General features: G+C 33.1%; 1 protein-coding gene across 2 annotated transcripts in view; it reads right to left on the bottom strand.

Annotated features, from left to right (window-relative positions):
- CEP135 (centrosomal protein 135) overlaps positions 1-21,131 on the bottom strand; it is a 94,628-nt gene that overhangs the window by 15,126 nt on the left and 58,371 nt on the right. For both annotated transcript variants that reach the window (XM_031941784.1, XM_023505997.2), the window contains exons 20-25: positions 18,438-18,606; positions 17,052-17,162; positions 11,404-11,589; positions 6,446-6,655; positions 3,710-3,912; positions 1,063-1,167 (exon numbers count right to left, since the gene is read on the bottom strand). In XM_031941784.1, coding sequence (XP_031797644.1) covers positions 1,063-1,167; positions 3,710-3,912; positions 6,446-6,655; positions 11,404-11,589; positions 17,052-17,162; positions 18,438-18,606 — 984 coding nt within the window. The remainder of the gene's footprint in view (positions 1-1,062; positions 1,168-3,709; positions 3,913-6,445; positions 6,656-11,403; positions 11,590-17,051; positions 17,163-18,437; positions 18,607-21,131) is intronic.

Below are 21,131 nucleotides of genomic sequence, written 5' to 3'. Positions count from 1 at the left end.
TCAAACCATATATATGGATCATATGTAATCCCTATGGATTTGGGATCTTATTGGCATGAATATTTACAGACTGTAATTCACGCACGGCTGACCTGTTCTATGTGACTCTCGTCCTTATCCTCCCTTATATTCCCCCTGGTGAAGAGAGAGGACAGAACATGCTGGAGTCTTTCCTTACATTTTCTTGACATAGTATAAATGCAAATGATACATGTTGATATCCATGATCTCTTCCTTACTCTTGCTAAGTAACTGTCCTGTCTTTTATTTTCCTTGTCATGTCCTTATGGAAGAACATCCTTTTATAGTAAAAATATCAAGAGTAAGATGATTCAATTGCTCTAGTAGGAAATCAACCCATTGGTCAGTTGACAAAGAACTTATATTGAGAAAATTAACAATTCATTTAATGTTTATAGATTAAACCTCCTCAAAGTGCTCTGCATTCTTTTCCATGAGTCTGCCATTGTTACTGAAGTAGATTGTATTTTAATTTGTTTAAAAGGTTGTCACTGCCAAAGAACCCATCATCAAGTGGCCAATACTTTCATAAAGGGCCTTTCTCTCCTTAGTTATGTTGATGGAAAGAAAATAAATTCCATCTCCAGGACCATACTGAAGGTCTTTGCAGTATGGGATAATCTGTGCAAGTTTATGCTACATTTGCATAACCTTTAAGGACTTCTACATCACAATAAAGTGAGGACTTTGTGGAAGCTGGATTATGATTATTAAATTATAGATAACATATGGAGAAGAAACAAATACAAAAGTGGTAGAAGTTTAAAAAATTAGGTCAAATGGTGTTAAAGTTAATGCTAATTATGGGCATTTTTATGATCTACTTGTTACTAAGCCTGTAATACAATACAGTAAGTATTACTTATGTAGAAAAGATTGACCTAGCTTTAAGTTTCATGTGGTTATAATACTAAATTCCCATTTATGGCTCAGTATTACTAATTTTTATTCATAATTATCTATTAATATAGCATCGTCACTTGCCTACAACTTAAAAAAATCAGAGGACATATTGAGGTATACTACAATTTTTTTTCTTACCGTTCAAACTGCTCAGTTGTAAGTTGTCTTTTTAAAACCTCATGGTCTGACTGAAATTGTGCAATTTTAGCTCGAAGTGCATTAGTTTCTCGTATGTGACTGGATCTAAAAAAAATTGCAATTACTTTAAAAAAGTGAAAAATATTTTATTTTCTATTCAAGAAGCAAACTTCTGAGAGGGGGGACACAAAAAGACAATGTACAGTTATATGAAGACCTCACAAGTAATTGATCAAAAGATACAAATAAAGAGCTTGCAAAAATAAACAAATTTTCAATTATCAGCAAACTGTTAGAAAACATGTTGCAAATTATAAAGAAGAGAAATGCAAATCTGAACAACTCTTGAGGTTTTACTTCAAAGACAGAGTTGATATGTAATCACTCAAAGGAGTCTGGCTTGACTATCCACACAGAAAAGATTCAATGGATAAAATATTTTTATAGTCTAGATTCAACATTCCCTTGGATCAACAGAATAAAGCATGTCCATCAATCAGTGACAAAAAAAAAAATGATGAGTCTGGACTCAAGAGCTGAACATGAAGAGGAAAGTGGGCTAGAATCTAAATCCCTTATTGGTCCCAAGTTATCCATAAAAGCAAATACCAATAACATACCACTGTCATTATAAGGCAACAAGACCATAAAACCAAAGAGGTGAAGATGAGAAAAAATGGAAATTATTGATTTTCTCTCTCTCTTTTGTGTTTTGTTTTTGAGGCAACTAGGGTTAAATGACTAGCCTAAGGGTAACACAGCTAGTAAGTGTTATGTGTCTGAGACCAGATTTGAACTCAGGTCGCCCTGATTTCAGAACTAGTGCTCTCTCTATTCACTGAGCTATCTAGGATTGCCCCTGAAATTTTCAATTTTGAACCGGCTGTGGAAAGATACATACACTAATATACTGTTCTAGAAAACGATATGGAATTGTACAAGTCATTAAATTGTTAATATCCTTTAACAATATGGTCTAAGACCATATACTTTTTTCAGTTTTCAATAGAAAACTAAATATTTGTAGTAGTATTTACTGTGGAAGCAAAAATCTGAAAACAAAGTCAATATATGCATGCACATATAAATATCATAAATCTATACTTGCATAAAATGTGTATGACATATGTGCATAGACAAACATAGGCATAGGTGATATATCTATCCATATGATATAGATAGATTGATAAATAGGTATTTTTTTTTTGGCCCATGTTCTTCTAAGTTGGATATGCAAGTAGAAAGTATAGTAAGTCTTTGTAGATAGCATACCTCATACACTATCAGATGAAGTTGTTTTCCTTACCTTTTTCTTTCATAATAAAGGAGAGTTCAATTGTGTGTTACTTGTAAACAATTACTGAAAAATGATAATAATATAAAAAGCCAAAATTTTCAATAGTAACAGAGTAGTAAAGTATAATTAAAGAATTGTGAGATCTAAACCAAATCAGAATCAGGCAACAGCAGATCTAGTGATTACTAGGACAAGAACCTAACGAAATTATTAAGAGAGCTTGAAACACTATACAAGTTGAATAATCATAGACCTTTAAAGGTGAATTGATTAAGAGATAATCTGGATTATTTACAATGTAAAAAATGAAGAAACTGAGGCCCAGAGAAAGAAAGCATGGTATATATAAAATTCTATAATTCATGTGCAAAAACCTAAGAACCAGCTAGGGTGGGGAAGTATGATTGTGGCAACTGGATAAAGATCATTGGAGACAAAAACAAGAAATTTTTTACTGGGGTATTTGGGAAAGGAAAAAAAAAGGAACAAAAGAATTCAGCAAAGAGATTACAAGTCAAGGATAGAGATGAGGGCCTTCAATTACCCAGTAATCTACTAGACTGCTCTCTGCACCCCCACCTCCAAATAAGTAAGAGCTTAAGTTTCCTTAAATTTATTTAATGAAAATTTCATCTTTCAAAGGAGAAACTAATAAGGTAAAAATTCAAAAGGGAAGGATTGGTTGTTGGTATGGAAAAGACAAATACTTTGTTGGGGAAAGGAGAGAGAGGGATTCTCTAATCTCAGTAGAGATGAAGAAAGTCTGACATTAAATCCAAGACTCTGAAAAAGCTGATATAAAGTGGTTCAGAGGAAAAATTAGTGGGAATTTATGGATGAAAATCCATGGGAGAAGTCAGTCCAAAAACCACAGGAAGCTATTAGAAATAAAATTCTGAGAATCAAATAAAAAACAATTCCTAAGTAGAGGAATAAAAGGAGTTTTCTAAAGAATCTTTATATTTTCTTAGAGACTATTACATTGATACTAGTCTGAATGTATTTTCACTTCCATATCTTATTTTTAAGATAGAATCTTCAATATCTGTATCTGTAGATATGTATTTAATATTTAGGGAAGCATGTGTGAATAATGGAAGAGGTAGAGAAAGAAGAATGAGAACTCAGAAATGAGCAGGAAAAGAATTTTCAGTTCTTACTAAAGGCAAACTTGAAAATGTTTCTACAAATCATTTCCCAAAAACATTCCCTGCGATCAAATAAGATTACAGAAAACTTACAAGATATTTCATGTATTTTTATTGTGTACATGCAGGCTAATTATTTTAAAAAATATAAAGGATCTTCAACAAGCAAATGTCAATATACTACTTATTTTAGGAAACTTACAGTTTGCTCTCTGAAATGGCTAACATGTCTTGAAGTCGAAGAATTTCTGAATCTTTTTCATGTGAAGTTATATGAGATTGAAATTCTTTGTCTCTGTTGGTTGCCAACAGTGTTTCAAGATTGTCAACTGTAATTCTCTCACTTGATAATTGTTTTTTTAATAGCTCTGCTTCTGTTTTTGCAGTTTCTACTTCTTCCAAGACCTATAAAGAAAAAAATATATATTTAAAGAAAGTCATAAATTGAGACTTTTAAAATTATGAAATATTAGCAATGTATCTAGCCATCAAAAGCTGTACTTTAGGCAGTAGCTAAAGATTTTTTGAACTAAAGATATTTTAAAAATATGGTTAAATGATTTGATCAATGCAATGACCAACCAATTAATACACATTGATTCACTTTTATTTCCTGCCTTATTCCGGAAGTTCTGGACTTCAAAATCATGCTCTCTATTACTCTCATTCTGAAACTTCCCACAGTGCCTGAGGCCTCCTTGCCCTGAAATACTCAAATCACACTTGGGTCTACTTATCCCTGGGTATCCACCTACAAGACCTATTCCCCCTTCTCAATCTTCCATCTGGTGAAGGAATCCTGGCCAATCTTGCCTGCACTCCCTTGTTCTGGTCCTCTTTTTGCCTTTTGGGGCCTTCAAAATTATACCTCTGGCTTAAAGCCTCCCTACCCTCCCAACAATTTTAGTTCCTTTTTGTTTGTTGATTTTCTTCTTTAGGACATAAGACTCCTCTAAAGACAGATATTGTTTTTTCTTTTTGCTTGTATTTGTACCTGACACATGGTAGAGTGCTTAATAAAAGCTTCCTTCCTTGCTGAGGACTGATGAGAAATAATGTAACTCAACTCCTAAAAGAGAAGTGACAGACTCAAGATACAGAATTACATAAACATTTTTAACTTGGCCAATGAGGAAATTAATTTTGCTTGAACATCAATGTGTTACAAGGGTTTTGTTTTTCTTATTTATAAAAGGAGAGACAATAATAAAAAAAGTAAAATTAAGAATTACATGCATAATATGGTAAAACGAATGTTTAAGCTGTACAGAGAAAGTACAGCAAAGAGTTGGCAAAATTGGTTTTACTGTTTCCCCAAAGAATGACTATATTTTGATGGGATCATAAAATTTTACTATATCAAAAAGAAGTTTTCAATTAAAGAACATGAATTAGAGAAATATTGTTACATCACATATGCTTATTAGGAAATTTAGTCAATATACTAGAAAAATAAGAATTCAGGATTTTGTAGAGATATTAAGAGATGTTAATCATCCATGTTATTCATAATCAATACTACAGCTTAACTTTCTATAGACCAGAATCCTATTCAAGGTTCTCTGTGTTAGTGTGTGATCTTGGGCAAATCAATTAACTGCTATTCCTCAGTTTCCCTGACTCTAAAATGAGGGGGGGCTTTATATATATATATAAGTTGCCTTCTAGGTCTAAAATTCTATCACATGATGAATCTTTATGGCTACAGGACTAATCTCATTTCTTGAGCAGTTCTATTTGTAACATATATATACATATATATGTGTGTACACACACACACACACACACACACACATATGTAAAGCCATTTAAATGGGAAGACTGATAGTAACAATGAAATTCTGGAATGCTGCTGCCAGCCTACAAAAACAAAGTCTGTGAACCAAAGCTGATGACCTATATTCCCAATATATGAAAACAAGAGACATTGCAACAAGAAACTCAATTAAAAATGCATCCTATGATGTATAATAAGTCTTAAATTAAACCTTCAACTCAGCAGAATTATGAAGAATTCTTTTAATTTCATTTTCTGGTTAAATAAGGGTAACAAAAGACCTTAATGAATTTTAAGGAACCACTCTTCCCTATTCCGGTATAATTTTTTTAAGAGGAAAAAAATGGATGTTAATACTCCTGTTTTATGTTGTGTATAAGTAACTTCTGCTCCACAAATGAAGTGCCCAAAACTTAATTCAATACAGATTCCTTAATTAGATACCACATATAAGACAGAGGGCAGCTTGGTGTGTCATATAAAGACTTGCACTTGGGAGTCTGGATGACCTTCATTCACAGGTGGGTCTGAGCAATCAAGAGAAGCTGTGCCTTTGCTACTCCTTCAGAATAAAAGATGCTGAAGAACTCAATCTATATTGCTAGAGGTAATTTTCTTACCAAAACATCCCTACATTTCTTACCAAAACATCCCAAACATAACATGTTTGGACCAAAAGAAGGATGTGCAAAGTACTAGGCTTATCACTGTGGAAATAAAGACAAAAATGAAAAGAATAAAAAAAGACAAGACAAAAATTCTTTTCATTAAGAAGCACCCATTTTACTAAGAAGATAAAAAGATAATGAGACAAGAAAACATGACTTATTTCAAAAAGGGGAGTGTTTAAATACTTGCTGCTGAGGTAGCTCAGTAAAGACTCTGGAGAGGAGGGACACAAACAACACGTGGTTCTGAGATAGCAAGAGATCTAAGGGGCAGCAGGGAGGCAGGTGTGCTACTAGATGCAGGGAATCACCTGCTGCCTCAAAGAGCACTCAGATTATCATATTTTTTTAAAAGGGTCATGCTAATTTTTAACTTACAACCAAATAGTAGTGGGAAAACAAGTTTAAATAATGGCCTTTAAAGTAAAAAGGATTAACTTAGAGAAAAGTGAAATTAAAATGAAATGACTAATAAAATGTATATGTTTCTTACCCTCTCATATTCTATGTTTTTGGAGGCCAACTGACGAGCAATGAATTCTTTGCTTGAATCAAGTTTAATGCAGAGTTCTCTCAGAGATGACAAGTCACTTAAAATTGTTGCTTTTTCATCATGTTCACATCTGAGCTTTTCCTCTAATTTAGACAAGGTTTTTGTCATTGAGGATATTTGAGATTCATAAGCATGGTGAGCATTTATGTGCTGTTAAAAAAAAATCAACAGAAATGAAATCTTAGAAAACTTACAAAATAACCACATAAAGACTTTGAATTCTGTGCAGATGCATGCTTCTTTACATAAAATATGCATTCTAAATGCTGCACATGTCAATTATCTAACAACAGAATCACTTAAATAGGCTGAAAAGTTTTTTATATCCTTTTGTGAATCCTTTAATAAGACAAAAATGAAGTAAAAATGAAATTATAGTGAAAATTTTAAAAAGCAAAGTTATTTCACAGAGGGAGGCAATATAATGGAATATAAATTGGACTTGGAGACAGAGGATCTGGGCTTAGTTACAATAGTAACTGGCTCTCCAAATAAGGTTAAATCATTTAACCAGTTTTATGATAAGTTCCCTCTATGGCGAACAGCTAGATGGCACAGTGGACAGAACACTGGCCCTGCAGTCAGAAGGACCTGAGTTCAAATCCAACTTCAGACACTTAACAGTTAACATTTCTTAGTTGTGTTACTCTGGGCAAAGTCACTTAACCCCAGTTGCCTCTCAAGAGAAAAAAAAAAAACCCTTAGATAAGTTTCCTTTGATTATTTGAGAGACAATAAAATCTATTTTACAAAGTTATTGTTATAAAAGTAAATAGTAAAGGTGAATATTATTACTACTATTAATAATATGGCATTTATTTTATAAATCACCCATCAACTAATACATAGAGATATGCTAAGTGAGAAAGATATTCTAAATTTTAATACTACTGCATAATTCAATTAAAAACCTATGAAAATACCTATGTACAAGTAGGTTGAACCAGGCTCTTTCTTCATTTCTCTTTTCTTGCCCTTGGGGTATCTATAACCCAGGGAAATTTTAGGTATATCATTTAAGAATGTGAAAAGGTCATGATTAGCTGCTGGAAATTAAAATGAGAACTAATTCTTGACTGACTGGTGAAAACTTCTCTATTTGGCTTCCGGTATTCTGCTGATCTCAAAAGCTTGATTCTGAGTACAGAGAACAGGTTGCAGCACTAGCTATTATGTTTGATTTGGAAGGGAAAAAGGTGTGTTTTGTAATATTTATTTTAAAAGAACTTTTTTTGCTGCTTTTAAAATTTTCAAATTTCAAAAAAATCTAAAAAATGATTATTGGAATAAAAATGTGGAGTATATGAGTTCATCCAAGAGAATTAATCAATTATTCTAACATTCTACCTTAACAATTTGAAAATTATCTGAGCTTTATTTACAAATAAATGTTTTGAGTTTTTTCATTAAAAAAATGTCTTGAATAATAATAACTCATGCCACAGAAATGCTGTTTATATTAAAAACAAAACCTAATGGGAATAACATGAGGAAAAGTCTGAAAATAATTGTTCTAATTAAATACTAATTTTATTTCTTTAATAGGTGAAATTTAGAGATAATCAGTGATATTTTGCTTTCTGAAAACTAACAAAAAAACTGTGTAGATTACAAAAGTTTCTAGATCAATTCACCTCAGTATTTCTTTATTTTTCGTCAGGATCTAAATTTCAGCATCTGTGGACCTTTTCAACTTTGGAATTCTAAGAATCTAGGACTGTTTTCATTACCTGCTCTATATTAGAAAAAACTTTGCTAAAAACAAAATCCTAAAAGCACACACATGCTAAAGATATATATTTAATTTTATATATACATGGTGTTTATAAAAGACACAAATATATAAATACATACACTGTACTATATATACACATATGATAACATACATTTATATATTTATATAATTTTCCCACTTATAAAACAGAAATAATTCACAAAATTAAAATTATGAAAAAAAATTAAAAATATTCATTTAAGTGGTTGCTAATATTACCCATATGAACAGGGAATACCATGAAGGTCTAGCACTTACTGATCAAAAGAATGACAAAAGAGGCCGACATATGTACATAAGGAATGTCCTAATTTATATTATCAGCAATGTCTCAGAGCCTTCCCAAGGCTACTAGTTGTAACAAAAACCAAGGCTTTGTCCCGTTTCCATGTTAACAAATAAATCTTATTTGCCTATTATGTGTTTCAATTTCTTTAGATAATAAAATTCTTTGGTATTAGATACCAATACTTAATCCTTATCACATCTATAGTTACTGCTGTACTTTTAACTAGAGGCAGCTCTGACTCATAGAGAAGAGTGCCAGGCATGGAATCAGGGAGAACCGAGTTCAAATTCAGTTTCAGACATAACAACCTATGTGATCTTGAAGCATCAACTCTTTGAGAAATTGTTGCGAGAATCAAGTAAGATGACATTTATAAAACACTTAGCACAGTGCCTGGCATGTAATTATGTACTATACAAAAATGCTACTTATCATCATCATCATCAATATTCAAACATTCAGTTTGATGAATGGAAGAATTCAGGATTTCTCCTATCCCTGGATTGGGTGAGTGCTTAACACTCAAGTCCCCTTAGAATGGTAAGTATTGCCTTAATGAGGATGTTCAATGTACACAGCATGAACTATATTGTCAACAAAAGGTTTAAAAGTAACATTTGAAATAACATACTATGGCTTCCAGAAATACTGTAACACACACAAATTAAGTCTGATCTAACCAATTGGAAAAATATTAAATTCTCTTGAATAGGGCGAGCAAATATAATAAAGATGACAATATTACCTAAACTAATCTATTTATTTAGCGCAATACCAATCAGAGTCCCAAAAAACTATTTTAATGACCTAGAAAAAATAACAACAAAATTCATATGGAAAAACAAAAGGTCAAGAATTTCAAGGGAATTAATAAAAAAAAATCAAATGAAGGTGGCTTAGCTGTACCAGATCTAAAATTACATTATAGAGCAGCAGTTACCAAAACTATTTGGTATTGGCTAAGGAACAGATTAGTTGATCAGTGGAATAGATTAGGTTCAAGGGATAAAACAGTCAACAAATATAGCAACCTAGTCTTTGACAAACCCAAAGACCCCAGCTTTTGGGATAAGAACTTACTGTTTGATAAAAATTGCTGGGAAAATTGGAAACTAATATGGCAGAAACTAGGCATTGATCCATACTTAACACCGTACATCAAGATAAGGTCAAAATGGGTTCATGACCTAGGCATAAAGAATGAAATTATTAATAAATTAGAGGAACACAGGATAGTTTACCTCTCAGACCTGTGGAAGGGGAAGGTCTTTATGACCAAAGAAGAACTAGAGATCATTACTGATCACAAAATAGAAAATTTCGATTATACCAAACTGAAAAGTTTTTGTACAAACAAAACTAATGCAGACAAGATTAGAAGGGAAGCAATAAACTGGGAAAATATTTTTACAGTCAAAGGTTCTGATAAAGGCCTCATTTCCAAAATATATAGAGAATTAACTCTAATTTATAAAAAATCAAGCCATTCTCCAATTGAAAAATGGTCATAGGATATGAACAGACAATTCTCAGATGAAGAAATTGAAACTATTTCTAGTCATATGAAAAGATGCTCCAAGTCATTATTAATCAGAGAAATGCAAATTAAGACAACTCTAAGATACCACTACACACCTGTCAGATTGGCTAAGATGACAGGAAAAAATAATGATGATTGTTGGAGGGGATGCGGGAAAACTGGGACATTGATGCATTGTTGATGGAGTTGTGAACGAATCCAACCATTTTGGAGAGTAGTTTGGAACTATGCTCAAAAAGTTATCAAACTGTGCATACCCTTTGATCCAGCAGTATTACTACTGGATTATATCCCAAAGAGATTATAAAGAAGGAAAGGGACCTGTATGTGCACGAATGTTTGTGGCAGCCCTTTTTGTAGTGGCTAAAAACTGGAAACTGAATGGATGTCCATCAGTTGGAGAATGGCTGAATAAATTGTGGTATATGAATATTATGGAATATTATTGTTCTGTAAGAAATGACCAACAGGATGATTTCAGAAAGGCCTGGAGAGACTTACACGAACTGATGCTGAGTGAAATGAGCAGGACCAGGAGATCACTATATACTTCAACAACAATACTATATGATGACCAGTTCTGATGGACCAGGCCATCCTCAGCAACGAGATCAACCAAATCATTTCCAATGGGCAGCTATGCCCAGAAAAAGAACTCTGGGAGATGACTAAAAACCAATACATTGAATTCCCAATCCCTATATTTATGCCCACATGCATTTTTGATTTCCTTCACAAGCTAATTGTACAATATTTCAGAGTCTGATTCTTTTTGTACAGCAAAATAACGTTTTGGTCATGTATACTTATTGTGTATCTAATTTATATTTTAATGTATTTAACATCTACTGGTCATCCTGACACCTAGGGGAGGGGTGGGGGGGTAAGAGGTAAAAAATTGGAACAAGAGGTTTGGCAATTGTTAATGCTGTAAAGTTACCCATGCATATATCCTGTAAATAAAAGGCTATTAAATAAGAAAAAAGAAAAAAAAAAGGAATTCTGTAACAACTTACTTAGTTCCAAAATAGCCCAGCAAAAATAAAAGTTTGCAATTAAATTAGCAAGAGAAAAAAAAATCTATTATTTAAAAAGTAAAAATATTTCCTAGTAAATATAAGAAACAAAGGATTTTAAGTCAAAATGCCTCAAAATAATTACATTTTTTAAAGTCAATACTTAAGTAATCAATTCATTACATATAAGAATACTACATACACAGTAGGTACTGTATCAAAAATTAATTTTTAAATCATCCCATAACATTGAACAATTGACTTGAGTTAGTTTGTTACCTCTTGAATTTCTTTTTCTAGAAGATCCACTCTCTCTCGAAGATGTCTCCTATCTGTATCAACGGAAAGGAGCTCAAGCCGTATTGAGCTACTTTCTCCTTCAGCATGATGGGCCTTTATCTCTAAGTCTTCAGCTCGACTATGGAGCATTTGGAATTTACCTAATAAATCTTGATTTTCTTGTTCCTAGTTGAAATATAATCATATTAACGAGAAATTATCACTTTTGGAGGTATTCAATATAAGAAAAGATACTTAAAATATATATCTATCTATCACCCAATACACAGTGGAAAGGTAATAATACAGCTGTCCCTCCATCAAGCCCCGCCTCACCACCACCTCAAAAAGAGAGAGAAGATCCAAAGCAAGTAGAGATGTGGTGTGAAAGGTGCTCACAGAGAGTAGTGATGTGACTATAGATGGAAGCAGGTATTTTAAGAGAACAATATCTATCAGCAAGCGTTAATTAAACACTTGCTATGTTTATGTTGCTATGTACTATGTAGCAGGTACAGTGCGAGGTGCTGAGATACAAAGACAAAAATCAATAGTTTCTGTGAAGTGAAGAGGTGGAGAATAACACAAAAGAATATGTATACAAATGAGTCATATAGTTTTAAACTTGTCTTATGATATCAGAACAAAACAAGTAGGTTAAAAATGAAACATATGTTGAAACATATCAAACTATATACATATATATGTATGTTATATAGTATGTATATTTAAAGTTCACACACCTCTGATTTAGACCGCCCTGCCCTAGATCTTTTGGCTACCAATAGAGTTAAGAGGCTAACCAATGTTAGTCACATATTCTTACCTCATTTTCTAGTTTTAAACCTCTCTTAGGATATTTCTTTTGGGATTCTGTGCAATTTTTCATTGCCAATTGCCAATTCAAGTAACAATCTACTCAAACTCTCTTCTCTACCCTCTGGGTGACCTGAAACTTTTAAGACAAAGCAGTATATTTCGTTTCTTGAAGATATACTACTTTGCTAAATGATTACTAATGTTAAAAAAGATTGAACCTCTGGCTCAGGGAAAACTTTGAAGTCATTAAAAGTACTATATCAAAACCCAATCATATCAATAAAGATATATTTTAAAATAAAAGTACTCAAATAAAAACAAAAACAAACAAACAAAAAAAAAAACAAATAAAAACAAAAAAGTACTCTAACAAATAAAAGTATCAGTTAATAGATTGCTTTCAATTTGAGGGCTACTTTGCTCCTCCATGAACTAAGAGTGAAAGAAGAGAATAAAAGTAAGAAAGTAAAGTTAGCAGAACTTCAAGGAGATATCTGGAAGGTGATAGAAAAACTTTTTTTTTTTTTTTTGCTTGTTAATTCATTGGGTTCTAATTTGACCCTTTAAAATAAGGTTTTATCTCTTATCTTGAATTCTGACTTTTTTCCCCTGGTAGTTACTGCTTTTAAAGAAATTTAAATGGTAATGTAAATATACTAAATTAGGAGAAGAGGGCATTCCAGACTTGTATTGGAGCCCCATGACAGGGGCAGGTGTTAATCTGAGAGCTTTTTTTGGCTGATATCTAGTTTCTAATAAGAAACTCAGGGTTGACTAAGAAGGGGATTTATTCAAGGGGGTGTCATATCTGGAGGTTGGGTGGGGAAGGGAGCCCCATGCCCAGAGCAATATGCAGATAAGGAAAGTTCAAAAGCCATAACAACATCAGTAGAATGGCTCAGACACCAAGCACAAAGTAGTATCTCATTCCTGGTATCTAGCACAATCTACAAAGAAATAATCAAAACAGGAATTTCAGACCAAAGAAGAATCTAAAATTGAGACACTCTGAAGCCACAAAGTTTTCCAGTTGGTGGGAAAGAGCAAAGTCCAGTAAAAGTCTACTCTTAACACAGATCCAAACCCAGGTCAGAAACTTGCGGAAGTTGGAGCATGAAAGCAACAATCAGACTTTGCCCTAAGTCATACCACTTTGGGATCAAAGAAGCTCACAGGTCCTTAGTCTGATGCAGAGTCTGGAACACAATCCTCAATATCCTATGACCAGCCAAGACTATCTTTCCACTAGAAGTGTAGTGGAGCCCAGGCTGAACAACAGGTCCAAAGTTAGAAAGTGGGCTGGAAGAATGGGCAAACAAACAAACAAAAAAAAAGCAGCCCCCCATAAAGTTTGGCTATGAGCAGAGATAAGCAAAATACAAAACATAGAAGAGAATGACTCCAGACCATCTATAAGCACAGCTTGGGTACAAACTCAAATGGAATTCCTAAAATAGATGAAAAAAAGTCTTTACAAATAGAATAAGACCACTTTAGAAGAGAAATGAGAGCTATGAAAAAAAGAATTGAAAAGTGAATTAATGGCTTGGTGCAAAAAATAGAAAAACTTGCCCAAGCAGCAAACTCCCTGAAAATTAAGATGGAGAAAATAAAAGTCAGGGATTCCAAGGGGCAGCCAGAAATATTAAAACAAACTCCAAAGGTTGAAAAAAAAATAGAAGAAACTGCCAGATATTTCATCAAAAACAGTTAAGCTGGCAAACAGATTTAGGAGAAAAAAATTTAAGAATCACTGGATTATTTGTACATCATGACCAAAAAAGAAGGCTAAACATCCTATTTTAAGATATCTTAGAATAAAATTGTCCATATGTCTTAGAAACAGGGGGCAAAGTGGAAACATAATTCACTGATAACAATGAAAACTCCTAGGAACAATATAGACAAAATCCAGAGTTTCCAGGTCACAGGAAAAAAAAAGCCGCAATAGCCAGAAAGAAAGCGTTCAAGTACAGTGAAGTTACACTCAAAACCTCAAATAATTTAGCAACCACCACTATAAGGGAGCACAGAACTTGAAATATAATATTCCAGAAGACAAAGGGTATGAGCTTATAGCCAAGAATAACTTACTAGCAGCAAAAGTGAGTAGAAAAATGAGTAAAATGGATCTTTAATAAAATAAAGGATTTCCAAGAATACTTGATAAAAAGGCCAGAATTTTAGATAAATTATGAAGTTCAAATATAGAGGTAAAGAACAACATAAAAAAAGTAAATATGAACAGTGATAAAGGATTAAACAAAGACAAATTATCTACATCCAAATGTGGGAAGATGAAACATGTGCCCTCTGAATTTTACCATCATCAGAGGTCACTTAGGGAATCCAATTAGACAAATCCTTGGAGTAGTTTTATAATGTCTTGATGATCATGAGAAAAGAGAAGTAGAGGAATAAAACACTGGAAAGGAATGAGAGGAAGGCTAGGGAAAACTATCTCCCTTTTATCCATGTAAACAGAGAAATCAAGAGAGTGGCTAACACTTTAACTTTGAGTTCAATCTCATTTGAACTGGTTAAAACACACACACACAACACACACACAGAATTTTGGATTCAGAAACATATTTCACCCAACCAAGAAACAGAAAGAAAAGAAAAAAGGGATAATTAAGGGAGAGATGAGTTCTAAGCAAAACAAACTATAACTAAGAATGTATAATACCTGATCTCTTTCAGATGCAAAAAAAGAGAACCTAAAGAAGTGCCCATGCCCATACCTCAGGGAATGGATAAACAAGCTATGGTACACAAATATGATGGAATACTACTAGTGCTGAACTCTTTAAAAAATTTTTTTTCAAAAAAAAAAAAACTTCAATGGAAACTCTCCCCCACTTTCTTTTTTTTGCACTTCTCTGGCTAACCTCTCTCCCCTTCTCCATTTAAAAACAAAGAAAAGAAATATTTGTAACAAATAAACATATCCAAACAAAACAAAAAAAAATTCCCTTTAAGTTTTATTTTTTTCAATAGTATTTTATTTTTCCAAATACATGTAAAGATAATTTCATTCACTTCTATAAGCATTTTGTGTTCTAAATTTTTTTCTCCTTCTCTCTTCCTGCCCCCCCTTAAGAAAGCAAGATTCTGACATAGATTAAACATGTTCAATTATTTTAAACATATTTCCATATTAATCATGTTGTGAAAGAAAAATCAGAACAAAAGGGGGAAAAAACCCAGGAAAGAAAACACAAATTTTTTTTAAAAAGATGAAAATATTATGCTCCACTTCATAGTTTTCTCTCTGGATGTAGATGGCATTTCTCATCCCAAGAATACTAGAATTGTCTTGGATAACCACACTGCTGGGAAGAACTAAGTCTATCATAGTTGATGATCACATAACGTTGCACTGTGTATGATGTTCTCCTAGTTCTATTCACTTCACTGAGTCTCAGTTCATGTAAGACTTCTCAGGCTTTTCTGAAATCAACCTGCTATCATTTCTTATAGAACAATAATATTCCATTAATTCATATACCCTAACTTTTCAAGCCATCACCCAGATGATGGACAGGTATCCACTCAATTTCCAGTTCCTTGCCAATATAAAAAGGGCTTCTACAAACATTTTTGCACATGTGGATCCTTTTTCATATTTTATATACTTTTTAGGCTACAGACCCAGTAGACACATTGCTGGATCAAATGCTGATTTGACCAACCAGTGTAATGACCAACCAGAACTCCAGAGAAATGATGTGGAAACCTGCCACTATCTCTTGAGAGACAAGTAAAGTACAGCAGAACCAAACAAATTTTTTTTGGACAAGGTCGATGAGGATATTTATTGACTACTTGTGTTTTCAACTGAGGGTAGAAAGGTAAGAAGGAATTTGAATAATTAAAAAAATAAAATATTAAAAACAAAAACAATAGCTTCTAATTCTAGATGGCTGCCTTAATGGAGGCAGGCTGCCCTACTCTCTCATCACTTCCTCCAGCAAAAACTTATTAGATGAACCAAGGTAAATAATGGTCAAGAAATCAACTAGGAAACTACATTAAATGACTTTTTTCTCTCCTAGAACTGTACGAAAAATTAAGTCTGCAAGAAAGGAGTTAATGTAATACCATTGCCAACACAGCTAAGGAGGCCCTGCATATATCCCTGCCCTACCTGAGTAAAGTTAAAGATACAGGAAGCCTGCAAGATAGCTGACCAGAGTTGTAAATTGCTGGGAAAGAAGGTATGGACACTAATCTCAGAGCTGTGTATCCCAAAGCTTTGAGGTCCCTTGTCAGTGTCCTGAAACCCCAAAGAACTGGCTCTGTACCTCAAAAAGGGGAATGGTGGGAAGAGTAAAAAAATCCCAGGAGTTGCTCACTCAGTAAGAATTTAGGTGACCGGACAAAAAAATCAAACATCCAATTCAAAAGCACAGTAGAGAGGAGAAGCTTGAGTATGGCACAAAGCCCTAAGACAGGAACTAAAGCTGGAGAGATATGACAAAGAAAACATCAACCAATATAAAAATTATTGCAAATCTAAAGATCCCTAAAAATGACAGATAATCCCATAACAACTATAAGGAGAGATTCAAACGAAAAACATAGACTGTTTTGAAATGTGTGGAGTATGTTGTATGCTTTAAAAATTTTTTTTTTAAATGGAAAAACATTCATATGAAAAAAAGAAAAAAGAAAATTAGTCAATAATTTGAGTGTGTTTTTTAATACAAAATATTATACTGCAATCCTTGAGAAGGTAAAAAGGAAAGGAATACAGCAAATACTGATAAGAATGTTATAATCTAGTAGGACAGACAAGAAAAGCAAATAGAAATTAATATTCTCACCTTTGCAGCCATGAGGCTTTCACATCTGGAAACTTCTGTTATATAATTATGAACTCTGTTTTTCATTTCTTCTTTTTCACAAATTGCTTGTTCCAATTCCAGTGAAATAGCCTTTCAAATTGAAAGCATTCAAGTAATAAAAGGATAAGAATACTGATAAATTTTGCATTTTTGATAGCTCTTGTGATTTGAAGGAAGAACAGAAAGGAGTAGACTAATTCATTTCTAATAGTTAATTTCATATATATTACCTGGTTATTGGTTTAGAAAAACATTAAAAATACCTATTGTTCATCACCTAAAATGTACTTATAATACTATGCTGTACACTTTGATGAATATCAACTTAATAAATCAAAATATAAAATTGTAGAAAAACTAGTCTATACTTTTTAAATGAACCTCTCAACTTCAGTATTAAGTATGATTTAGTGGAAGGAAAATAGTCAGAGGACTCGTTTATTTACTCATTTGGATATTACTGTGTGATCATCGGTAAGAAAGAACTGGTGATACAATAGATAAAGAGCTTGGCCTGAAGTTAGGAAGCCTGAGTCCAGATTGGTTTCAGACATTGACTATGTGACCCTGGACAAGTCACTTTCCTCAACTCCAAAATGAAGATCATAAGAGCACCTACCTCAGAGTTGTTGGGAGAATTAAATGAGATAATACTTGTAAAAAAAATGCTAAGCACTGGGATATAGAAACGCTTATTCTCTTCCCTTCCCCTCCCAAGGCATTTAAAAAAAAATCTTTCCATACCTCAATTTTGACATCTTAAAAATAGGAATAGGACATTATATCTATTTCAAACATTTAGTATGAGCAAAGTACTTTTCAAACTACATTTGGCAAACTAATTTAATTAAAATTCCATTCCTCATTACTTCAGTTTTACAAAGTAATTAACTTATAATTTCCAAATAACTGAAACTGTACATTTAACATATATAAAAGAATTGCTGTGCATATAACTTAGGAATGAAGTTTGGGGAATGCAGTCCTTCTCTATTTGGGTATTTCTAACTCAAGAAAGAACATGCTATTTCTACATTAGGGTTCCTTGGTCCAATAGTCAGACAATTACAGCTATACCATAACAAGGAGCTCTTTGAACCACAGTACTACACTAAGTGCAATAAAACTAAGATATAGCTCCTAATGTCTTAAAAATTAACATTATGTGCGTGACTCTAGGCAAGTCACTTAACCCCAATTGCCTGAGCAAAAAAAAAAAAAAAAAAATTAACATTATAGAAAAGTGAAAATTATTAAAGGTTAAGGATATTTAAAAAAAAAGTTCATCCTAATTTTAAAATCTCACATAAAACTATTAAAGTTTATGATAAGCTCAAATACAAATTTATTGTGAAGCAATCATACCTGGTTTTCTCTGGCCATTGTAGCCAAGTCATCTTGTAATCGTCTGTTTTCCTTCAGAGCTATGTCCCTTGCTCTTTCTAATTCAGCAAGTTCTATTTGGTTTTCATCAAGCTGGCGCTGGACACTGGCAAGCTCACGTTCTCGATTATTTATTAAGTCCTGTAGTCGTCTACCAAGTGAGCAATTTGCAAAAATCTTAAATACAATTTCTTTATTTTGCAACAATAATTATGTTATAATTATACTTATGACTTTTTGGAGAGTGTGTACATCCTTACTTCAATGTTTTTAGTGTGTAAAGTAAATCCCATCCTTGAATCACTTTCCCTTTTAAAGTTCCACTATTCTATAGTTTATTAATCTCCAATTCTAATCTGTTGTCTTTATTCCTTTTGGAGCCAGGATATATTGAATGATGCTTGAGTAAGTAGTAACCTGTGTGAATTCTCTCTCTTAGAAATAAATACCCATCTAACCTCAGAAGTTGGCCATCAAAAATGTACTGCAGTATTTTATTAACCACTTCCTACTATATTCTTCACATAAGACATTTCAAAACTTTTCAACTCCCATGCAGCCCTCAAACTCAAGTTGCACCATATTTATCTGCATAAGACAAATTTTAGAAATTATTTCAAATGAAGCTGTTAGGGATGAACAAAAATGAATAATTGAGAGTGAGACCAAATTTATAAACCTGTGTAATTGGAAAGATAACGTCCTCAAAAGAAACAAGGAAAAAAATGGCTTCTGTCTTAGATATATTGAGTTCAAGATGACTAAATGATATTAGGTAGATTTGTCCAGAAGGTAATGTGGCAAATACAGAAAGATCCACTAGGACTGAACTAAAGTGCTAAATTTATACAACTTCTTTAAAAAGGCACAAAGTATATATGATGGAGAAATGCTGTGCCATATGCAATTCTATTTCTCAGTTTGCCTTTCTTATGTGAAAACTTATGTTTCTAGTGTTTGTCAAATTCAGAATAATAAAATATTTTTTTAAAAAGAAAAAGTAGAATCAAATGAAAGAATGCTCCAAATCATTAATAAGAGAAATGTTAATCAAAACAACTTGAGGTTTCATCTCACACCCTGCAAATTGACAACAACAACAAAAAATTGGCAATAGTCAATGCTCAAAGGGCTGTAGAAGGTTAAGCACTCTAATATATTGTTGGTGGAACTATGAGAAAGCAAGAGCATTTGGGGAAAGAATTTAAAATTATGCAAATAAAGTGGTTATGATATCCACTCTCTTTGAAAGATGTTGTCTAGGCTCTTTTTTTCATTGTGGTTTTTAGGTAGTCAAATAATTCTTATATTGTCTCTCTGGCTCTATTTTTTAGGTCAGTTATTTTTCCCATGAAGTATTTACATTTTCTTCTACTTCGTTTTTTTTTTTTTTTGGTTTTGTTTGACTGATTCTTGATATCTCATTGAGTCATTCACTTCCATTTATTTGTTCAATTCTAATTTTTAATGGCTTTCTTCAGTTGGCTTTTTTACTCCTTTTGCATTTGGCCAAGTGAACTTTTAAATGAACTTGTTTTTGTTCACTGGATTTTTTTCCCATTTCATTGATTCTGTTTTTTAGGGAATTGTTCTCTTTTTCCATTTCAGTAATTTTATTCATCAAGGAGATGTTTTCTTATTCCATTTAGCCAAATCTATTTTTTAAGCTGTGGTTTCTACAATTTATTTTTGTTTATTGATTTATTTTACTATTTCATCAATTGTATTTTTTAAGGTGTTGCTTTCTTCAGACAATTTCTGTGTTTCCTTTTCCAAAGCTCTCAGTTCCTTTCCCCAATTTTTTTTTTCTAATTCTCTTAAGATCCAAGAGAGCCTTGTGAAATGGGGACCAACTCACATCACCCTTTGAGGCTTCATCTGGAAACATTTTGCATTTTGTGTCTTCAAGGCTTAAGATCTTTTCTTCCTTGTTTCCATAATATCTATCTATGGCCAGAGCTTTTATTGTTTTTGTTATTTTTAATTTTTAGTTGTTCATTTTTAAAAGTAGAGGTCTGCTCTTAGGACAAAGAGAAGATTGTTCCAAGCTTCTTCTACAGACAACAGTACTTCACACTGCCTGGATCAATGATACCAGCATCCTTCTGTGCTTGGTGGGCATGGCCAAATCCAGCTTGTTATGCTGGGGGGTCCAGGGGCTCACTATTTGTCTTCTGAATTTAGGGCTGGAAGTCTCATAGCTAGTCTGCTGTTCCACTGGCTTCTGAACGAGGAAAGAATAGCCAACATGGCTGTATTTTGGCTAAGAGCCTCCAACTAGATTCCCCCCTCATGGGCACAGGGCCTCTCTATCCTGGGCTTTCCTGCACTGTGTCTGTACTGGGCTGCATCCCCCGCTGCCCAACTGAGATTGACTTTTCCTGAAGTTCTTCCAAAATATCTTTTGCTGGAAATTTGTTACACTCCAAATATTTGTGGGTTCTGTCACTCCAAAACCCATTCAGAGGCTTAAACTGGTGTTGATCTGAGGAGAGCCAGGAAGAGCTCAGACAAAAACCTGTCTACTCTCCACCATCTTGGCTCTGCCCCTGTCCCCAGGCTTTGGAAACAGAAACTGTTACAAGGCTTATACACCAAGGAAGCCATCAGTAAGAAAAAAGTCCCTGTACATTCCAAAATACTTATACTAGCACTTTTTGTTGAGATCTAAAAATT

This window comes from Sarcophilus harrisii, chromosome 6, assembly GCF_902635505.1.
Source record: "Sarcophilus harrisii chromosome 6, mSarHar1.11, whole genome shotgun sequence".
Taxonomy (NCBI): domain Eukaryota; kingdom Metazoa; phylum Chordata; class Mammalia; order Dasyuromorphia; family Dasyuridae; genus Sarcophilus; species Sarcophilus harrisii.
Note: the sequence above shows the minus strand (reverse complement) of the source record. Positions and strands in the feature narration are given on the sequence as shown.